Source organism: Pyxicephalus adspersus, chromosome 6, assembly GCF_032062135.1.
Source record: "Pyxicephalus adspersus chromosome 6, UCB_Pads_2.0, whole genome shotgun sequence".
NCBI classification, from domain to species: domain Eukaryota; kingdom Metazoa; phylum Chordata; class Amphibia; order Anura; family Pyxicephalidae; genus Pyxicephalus; species Pyxicephalus adspersus.
In genome coordinates this window covers 31,450,150-31,459,583 of record NC_092863.1, presented here as the reverse complement: position 1 = coordinate 31,459,583, position 9,434 = coordinate 31,450,150, and the positions used below count along the sequence as shown (strand labels likewise).

General features: G+C 37.0%; 1 protein-coding gene across 1 annotated transcript in view; it reads right to left on the bottom strand.

The window, feature by feature from the left end:
- MMP14 (matrix metallopeptidase 14) overlaps nucleotides 1–8,978 on the bottom strand; it is a 27,189-nt gene extending 18,211 nt beyond the window's left edge. Inside the window, exon 1 of the mRNA XM_072415114.1 lies at nucleotides 8,634–8,978. Within this exon, the coding sequence (XP_072271215.1) occupies nucleotides 8,634–8,714 (81 nt within the window). The 5' untranslated portion in view covers nucleotides 8,715–8,978. The remainder of the gene's footprint in view (nucleotides 1–8,633) is intronic.
- Nucleotides 8,979–9,434: the final 456 nt, after the last annotated feature.

Below are 9,434 nucleotides of genomic sequence, written 5' to 3'. Positions count from 1 at the left end.
TGTTTTTTTTTAATACAAAATACAAAAATGGATATCTCAAGCTACTTTCTAAGTGTATGTGTTTTTTACAACTCTCAGTAACTCAGGTCTCTTCATGTCCCATGCTGGCTCACAATTCTGTGCAAGCTCCGACCTGCCAAAATACTGACAGGCCACAAACAATGAGCTGATTCTGAGTTTATGCAACCAGAAACTACACACCAGAGACCTGTTAATCTTATCTAATCTTGCATTTGCCCTGCAGCACTAAACTATGCTGTCCTACCACATTACAATTTATCAGCTGTCTAATTGGTTTCATTTGAAGGCACTGAAGACTTTACATTGTAGGCCTAGTTAAAGTACAGCACTGCCTAATACGTTGGTGCTATATCAATAGTGTTGTTATTATCAATATTAATAGGTCTGACCTACCACAACCAATTCTTGCTATTTTTGTGCCTGAACAACCAATCTAATTGATTTTCCAGAAGTCACTTGATGTGAAGCCCAAAGTTACTTCCATTACCTGTACAATATTCTGTATGTGCTATGTTTTGAGTTTGTATTATTTTCATTTATATTTATTATCATACAGCATTTATTTAGCACCATCATATTACACAGCACTGTACACAGTCCATAGTCATGCCACTGCCCCTCAAAGGAGCTCACAATCTAATGTCCCTACTATAGTCATATGTCGTTAATGTAGCCTAAGGTCAATTTTAAGGGGAAGCCAATTAACCTAACCGCATGTTTTTGGGATGTAGGAGGAAATGGGAGTACCCGAAGGAAACCCACGCAGACACAGGGAGAACCTGCAAACTCCATGGAGATAATGTCCTGGCTGGGCTTTGAACCTAGTACCTAGCGCTGCAAAGGCTGGAGTGCTAACCCCTGAGCCACTGTGCTGCCCAATGAGGACATTTGTTCCAAAAACAACAAAGAGTGTGTTTCCCTTACAGAGAAGCCCTAATACTTTAAAGTCTTAACTATTCCCTGCTCAATCCATAATGAAAAGAGAAGTTTTCCTAGCCTTGGAACTAATATTTACTTTTTTTATTGTTATTCTTAATATGTGGACTTCTGAGCTGTTGTGCAATATTATTCAGTGTGCTACTGTAGTAACTGTGGCGCCCACAAAATTTAACATAAATTCCCCTGCTTCTGTACAATGAACAGAAATACTGAGCAGAGTGGGAGTAAGAGAGGGAAAGACGGTTACTGGTGCTTGGAAAGTACTTTTCTTGTGCCTTAGCTTTAAATTCTCACTATCCAAAACCTGCAACAATGGCATCTCCGTATGGTTATCGGACACTTTATCACAAAGAATAACAAATACTATGGATAAATTAAAAAACCTGGACAAAAACTGATCATGAAAACCAATTCTAATCGAAATATGGAGGCTGCCACTGCTGACCTGATTTCAAACACACTTTGTTGCCTGGCTGTCTCTGGCATATGGACTTTCTGAATCTCTCGCCTGGAACAAGCAGGAAAATTCTAAAAGAGTTCCAATTCTCCATACTTGTTCTGGGTTTAGTGCCTAAAATGTGCTGGTGCCACTGGATTTATTATTATAGCTAGGGAACTAATACTTTCAGGGGGTGACATCAGCTATGAACATATTGTACTGTTTTTATCAACACTTTGTATGGGTGTTATCATAAAAATAATCAACTAGTTTATGATATATGGGAATAACAGGCCGGTCGTTCTTTTTCCCTCATCTCTCTAGAACAAAGTGGTGCTGTGTGTACAGCGCTCATTCATTCATCTGTCACTGGAAACAATCCCAAAAGATATTTTCCAGCAACTATAACATGATGAATGTACAGGATTTACGTCTCCCAGTATTTTATCTTCCTCATGATAATATAAGGTGGGGTAAGGCGATGTCAGAGCAGATGCTAACAATTAACAATATGTTTACTAGTGATCATTCCACTGGGGATATTCTAGAATCATATCAAGATAAGAAAAAGAGATAAAAAACAGCACATGGAAAATAAAGGCAAAGAAATGTATTTCATGCCTTAAAGATTCAGTAATCATTGTTCACACTTTACACATAATTAAAATTTTAAAACCTACATTTTTTTATTTTTTTTATAAATCAGCTGCAGTGAATGATAGGTAAGAAGGTTTTAATAAGTTACCAAATCCTTAGAAAATGACATCACATAGAGACTTCACAACTAATGCATAGTTTTTCGATAGGTACCTTTTAATGGAAATTTCCTTAAAGTAACCCTTAACAGCAGGGGATCATGGGATAGTCAGAACCCTAATGACACTCATTGGTTAATATTGCAATCATGTAAACCAGAACCAAGTTTAGAAAATAACAAACTAAGATTACCCTTTTCTGTTTTTATCCCTTTCTACTACTACTGGATATTAGTAATTATATTATTATTAATAATAATAATAATAATAATAATAATAATAATAAACAGGATTTATATAGCCCCAACAATAGAAGGTAGGGGGCATATGGGGAAGATTCAAAAGGCTCTATGTTTTTCAAGATATGTGAACTGATCTCCTATTTCCCTTGTTTGGGTTATACTGTTGAAGAGAGTCTCTACATTTCAAGAATGCTGCTTCCGACAATACATTCTAGCAATAGTTTTACTGAAATAGAAACACAACACAAATGGTGGAACTTATACAACGGGAATCATCATGGAGGGAACCATGACGTCTAAATACTGCTCTGGGCATTGGATGTGATAGGAAATATCTCCATTAGATGCAAAGACAACAACAAAACTGCTATTTTTAAGTAAGTGAATTTTCCATCCCACGTCCAGTAAATGAGATTTTACAAAATTTAACTGCCAACCAGAACAATTAAAGGGGCTATAAATACGCTCAGGTTTAATCTAGTTATTTTTTGTACTCCCTGGTTCATTATTTCTCCCCTCATCATCATGAAAGAAAAAAAACCTTGTGTTTTCATTACATACTTAGTTTGAGATGCAGTGAATCACATGAAGTTGTGGTAATGCCCACATGTGATGCCAAATAATTAAAAAAAGAGGTGGGCCAGGGACATTCAGGCTGGGAATAAAAGCGCTGGGTGATGCTGGACATTCTCCAACCAGGTAATGAGTTGCTGCAGCTTCAAATGCACATGGGTGACAAACAGTGAAATGGGAGAAAATCATTTCAGTATGAGGCATCTGAAGAACTAAGTGGGATTATAAGTAAGCCTGGAATTAACTTGCAGCTTTAATAAATACTATCTTGCAGTTGCTTTTGTAGAGGTACAATGAGACCCCTACACTTATATACAATGACAATGCTGCTACCAGCACTAGAAAACCTCACTAGCACTAAATGCCTTTCACTACCTTCAGAACAATGCAGCATCCTTCTTCTCATAGATTTTCTGGGGGAAGGATAGGTGTAATTTTGGGGACCCCTAAAGAAGCACCTTATATATATATACTGGGGTTCTCTGTTTTGGTGCCCGGAAGAAGTTATAGGTGGTAACAGCAGTTGCAAAGCGAAGTGTTTTTTCTTTTTTTGAAACTTGTATTATGTACGTACATCCCACCCTTGGATCCTGTATGTAGCATCTGTAAAGATTGCATGGCAACACAACTGCAACTAAAGTAAAGTAAGAAATGAGCCCATTTGTTTTAGCCATATTTTGGGGGTGGTTGAAAAATGGTTTGCAACAAATAAATGCAGCAGTACCACTTGAACTTATCCTAAAAAATGCTTACAGACAATAATGAACCAAGTGGTAGAAGAACCAGCGTTCATGAAAACATTAGGCAATGAAACATGTGCTTCTATTTTAAACCAGCATCTTTGTAATCTGAAGACTACTATTATGTTTGTTTTAATATGCATGAAAACCAACTTGATTTTTGTTTATTAGTGATAATATATTAACGCTAATGCCCAGATAGGCAGTTACATTTTTGGGCTTTTCTCTTTTCAATGCAAGAACCTGTAAATGCAACAAAGTCTAATGGAATCTAATACTGTTAAAATGCCAGCTGCTTCCGAGCAGTGTCCTCTTTAATTTAAAGTCTATTGCCCCGAACAGATTTTATTTAAGAAGATGTAGTCCACCCTGGAATTGCTGAAAAAAGCTTGCTGATTCTGACTGCAATAAATGTATACAAAACTTAGATAACTGGCAAATTTAGTACACAGACATCGTGGAATCCAGGCAGCTCTGACATTTGCCAGTAGCACTGATGTCTGAGAATAATGAAAGAATACTCAAGAAAACAGAAGATTCCTGAAGCTTGCTTTATATAGCAGCAGGTAATAAAAAAGATCTTTGTAATGTAAATAATGTGTGCCATTATCATTCTCCTAACTTTGTAAAGTGTATGACTCACGAATCACAATTTTTTTTAAATCACGATCATTAGTTCTATAGCATAAAACAGGGGGTCATGACTCAACATGACACAGAATTATGTGTAGGTTACAAAAAAAGAACAAGTCTATGTGCGTACGTAGATTTCTAAGTACTATCTGGTAAAAATGACTAATTCCACTGGTATATATACTGGTATTTAGGCTAAATATATTCATGGATATAGAGGTGCTGGTAAAAACAAACCAGGCATCTCTTCACATGAACACCATGCCAGAAAAGATTTCTGACCACCCAGGTTCCTTAAAACTGTTCTTTTCTCTAATAAAGCATGACTAATTCTCTATTTGCCAGATTAGGTCACAGAGCAAAATGGAGACCCCCTAATACCCCTCCATGGAGTAACATGCAGTAGTCTCACTAGACCTAGATCAAATCATGTTTTTACTCCTAAACAATATTATTTATTGATTAAAGTTACTGCAAAGTTTTCCTATGAGCAAACATTGGCCCTGATTTATTAAATCTCTCCAAGACGATACTCAATCATGGAAAAAACTGGGTGATCCAGCAAACTTGGAATGGGTTTCTTTATACTCATTTGCTTTTAGTAAGCAAATGTTTTCAATCCTGAATGAGATCCATTCTAAGTCTGCTGGATCGTCCAAGTTCTCTTAGGATAGTTTATCTTTTCCACACTTGGAGAGCTTTAATAAATCAGACCCATTATATTTAAAATATCTAGTTCTAAAATACAGCATGCCTTTTGTTTTAAAGGACAATTTTAGACAGTTTTAGACAAAGGTTCAGCTCTGGAACTGACCAAAGGCTGTATTACCAATTAGTCAATGGGAACCCCTCCAAATATGTCATTGGCCTATATAGGGCATGCACAGCACATGATCTAAACTCCAGGCAAGTTTTTAAAAACAGAATTCAAACCATTTTTGCATTCACAAAAAAAGTTTACATGTATTGTTTTAAACAGATTCAGTAGAAGCACCGAAATCTGCATTCCCCTTGGCAGTATTTAACCTCAGGTGGGAAGAGCTAGGGTCAGCACTATGGCAAGCGCCAGTGCTGCCATTTAACACCAGGATCACGGTTTTTCTACATCACCTTTGGGGATGACATGTCCTAGAGAACAATGGCCAGTCTCAGTAAGATGTATGATCAGTGTGTATAGCAGATTTTTAATAGATGGAAGTAACAAAGACTCCACTAGCCCCCGTCACACCAACATATGAAAGTGTTTTTAAAAGGTATTTGATAAACTTGATGTAGAAGTTGGAGAAGGATTTTTTTTGGTTTACATGCACTTACTCTTTAATGGCCAGTTCATTTAGGTAAACCTAGATGGTCAAAATCCATAATATTATTGTGACTGCCATTAAAAAATAACATTTGGATATTTATTTGGACTGATTTTGTTGAATCAGCAGGTTTGGCATCACGTTAGAACATGGCAGTGTAGATAGATATTTTGAACTATTAAACCAGAGGATTGTTATGACTAACCCAAAATGGCATGGTGACCCATTTTGTAAACCACAAACCATTAAATAAAAATATCTGGTCTAGTGTATTCAATGCACAAATGTACAAATATTAGGACCCCTATCATTGTGGAGTAGGTGGGAGCACTGGAACCCAGTGACTTATCCAATACTTGGCATAAGAGTTTCTTACAATTGTATCTTTAAATTATTCTTTGCAATCAACTACAAGTATTGGTATAGAATTTACTTGTTCAATACCTTATCTAAATTAGATCAATTAAGACCACCAAACCTATTTGAAATAGCAATCATCACACAAAAAGAAGTTTTGATTTTAACATAGTTAACTTTCCCACTGATAATGGCATGCTTAAGCAATTTCTGATTGACGGTCTGTCCAAAGAGCAGTTGACAATGAGATTGAAGAACTGTTTCGGTTGATTGGATATTTTCATCTAATTGATTGAAAATATAACATACTATATGGGTAGCTTAGTGCTGTGACAGGCAAATCTCGTAAACAGCAGTTAATGGATTGGTACCTTTCCTTTGGAATGGAGGAATCAATCTTCCACCTTTTGCAAAGATTTTCATCATGCTAAAATCTTTGCTGCCTATAAATTTGTGCTGTCAACTTTGGTAATGTAATCTCAGCCTGGGGTTGTTACAATGGCAGTAAAGCCCATTCACTGTTTTTGCCCTTTCAGCTGGGTGCACCACCCGGCACATTTCAGTAACCACCCAGCTGGTTTTAAGTAGTTACTGATGAGTTGGGTCACAATACAGGGTCCTGCCTAAAATTTCTTCCCATGCTGCTTAAAAAAACTCTGGACTGGAAGATGGTTCTTTGGTAGGGTGGGTAAGTGTCAGCCTTTATCAATACTTTCTTTTTGTCTGTAATGTGAAGTACAATTAGAAGTATACTGCATGTAGTTTTATTCTGTAATGCCACTGACAAATGTCTATATTAAGTATGTAGTACACACAACATTGTATGGGTAATACTTCAACACACAGAAGTTGATAAAGCTGTGCAGTAGATGGTTGCAAAACAAAGAATATGTTGTGGTGCTTTAAAAAATTTGGGAAACAATGAAGAATAAATGATGAAAAGAGGATGAAAGATACATTCAATGAAACTCAAACTGTCTACTGCCTATTGATATATCACAATGAATTCCAGCTATACCATGCTTTTTCATGATACTTCCCTATGCTCAAGTAGCACAAAGCTAAGGATCATCATTGCTGCTAACTGATCTGATGGTTGGAGCATACAAATTGAATTTATTGCAGACAGGCATGTCTGTTCCAAGGAAATAAAGACAAAGTTAATTAGTTATACAAAAACTGACATTAGGTGACTAAGATGTTAAAATGAAACCTTTTAGAAAAGAACTACATAATAAAGAAATAAGAGAAGAGTTTTTTTTAATTCAATGTCTTCGAATACAAGGAGGGTTTATATGGACATTTTCAAAGCACAGGCTGCATTTGTATAATAAATTTTAAACATTACTGGAATATTTCAAAGCAAACATACAGGCGAGAGTGACTTGGCTCAATAGTTGGACCAGTACTGAAACCATGGATTTAACCCGTGCAATATTACACATTATCAATGAAATAAGTTTAAAATGAATTCTATTATGCAATGAATAACTACGTAAATGGAGTCACCATGCAGCATTCACAGGACACATAGCCCTGTTGTTGAGCCTCTGGTTAGCTAGGACAAGGAGACCAAAGAAAAGCTCCCTGTCCAAATGGAAGATCCTCCAAGTGGCCTCTCTCTCCTCCTTTTCCTCCCACAATGGCTCTCCTCATTCACTCTTCCCTCTGCACCCTTTCTTCTCTGGCAGACCTCTCTGTAGCATTTTTGACACTGCCATTTGTTATGTCAATAATAGCATTAATGACACTGTTGGTCATATGGCAGAAAATAAAGTACACCTGGAATGGCGTTGAAGCTTTGACTTGGGATGAATGGCTTCTCTCCTCCAAAGCCCCTATGCGCACCGCCTGTTATCCCCCCCCTCTCTATCCTTCTATCACCCTCCACTATAGGACATCAACCTCTCTCAAAGAAAGATTCTTCAAAAAAATAGTTCACAGTATTTTATGTTTAGATACTGGCTTTTATACTCTTATTTACAAACATTATCATCCCATACATACAGATTGTTCTATAGTTTCCACTTGGATGATCAGTTATATAAAGGACAGTCAACGCTTTACAAATGGCATAGACAATACCCCTGTAATCAAATCCAGTTTTAGTTTTCATACTCATTTTTCAGTAGTTTTTATAAACCATTGTGAATCTGAATTTTGAACTTTTTTCTTCCTGTTAGAAAAAAACAAATCCTGAAGTGTGCTTTTACAATACTTTGAGTGCCTAACCCAACCCCCTCCACTCCAACTCACTTTCTTGCTGGATCTTTTCCTTCTTCGCTCACTCTAAACACTGAATCTATTCCAGAAAGCACAATTCCAGATTTTAACAGGATTCATGTGTGACCTCAGATTCCAGGGAGAGCCCAGAAAGGCTTCTCCAGGAAAAAAAGGGAGGGAGGGAAAGGAGCAAAGGGTTTTAAGGGGAAAAAGAGTGCATCATAATATTAATACATATGAACATACTCAAGCAAATTCCAAAAATGTGGTAAAATACAGCAAAATTCATGTTTAGTGACGTTAAACCGCTCAGAGATAAATCTGATTTCTACAGATCACTGCACTCTGACTGGTATACATTGTATCAGATATTATCTAAGGATAGATACAAAAGTAAGGTCACTTACCTCTGGGCTGAACTTGGCCATACTGGGTTTGTATACCATGCAGAAGAGGAGCCATATCCAGACGGTTCTCAGAGAGTCCATCTTGAGGGTCAGGGACTGCACAGAAGTCTTTGAAACTATTGGAGGTGGGGAGTTGGAAACCTGAAAAGACTATGGATCTTTAGTCCAATGCTCTCCCACCTCCACCCTTTTCAGATCACTATCAGGTACTGTCTCCTGACCCTCTTTCTTCTTTATTGAGGGTGCTGCTGGTGTTCCTTCACTGTCATTTACTTTTCATGTCCCCCTCCATCCACTCTTTGTTACCTTCCACTGTCACACACTCCCTCCAAAGCTTCTGTGTATCTCTAGTTTTTTTTTTCAACTCCCACTTTCCAAGCCTCCTGTGTGCCCTCCCCTCTGCTCCTTTCTCCAGACTGCAGACGTGGTCCGCTCTCCCACTATGGGTTTTTCTTCAATGCTTTCATTATGCCCTCTAGAGGGGAACACAAAAAACCAAGTTATTCAGCAAACTACAGACCTTTCCCACCTACAATCTTCAAAGACAACCAAAGAAGAACAAAGAAAATGGAAGTGGCCGGACTAAAGGCAGAGTTTTGGGGCTTTTGTTCAATTTGTTTTAGGATACTACCTTGCAAGAATTACTAAACTAAACTGGAAAAAAACAGTGAAATAAAGCATTATTAAATATATATATATATATATATATATATATATATATATATATATATATATATAAAATAATGTATTCCTTCCTAAAATTACACATTGTACATTGTAGCACGTCTTATAGGAGTCAAT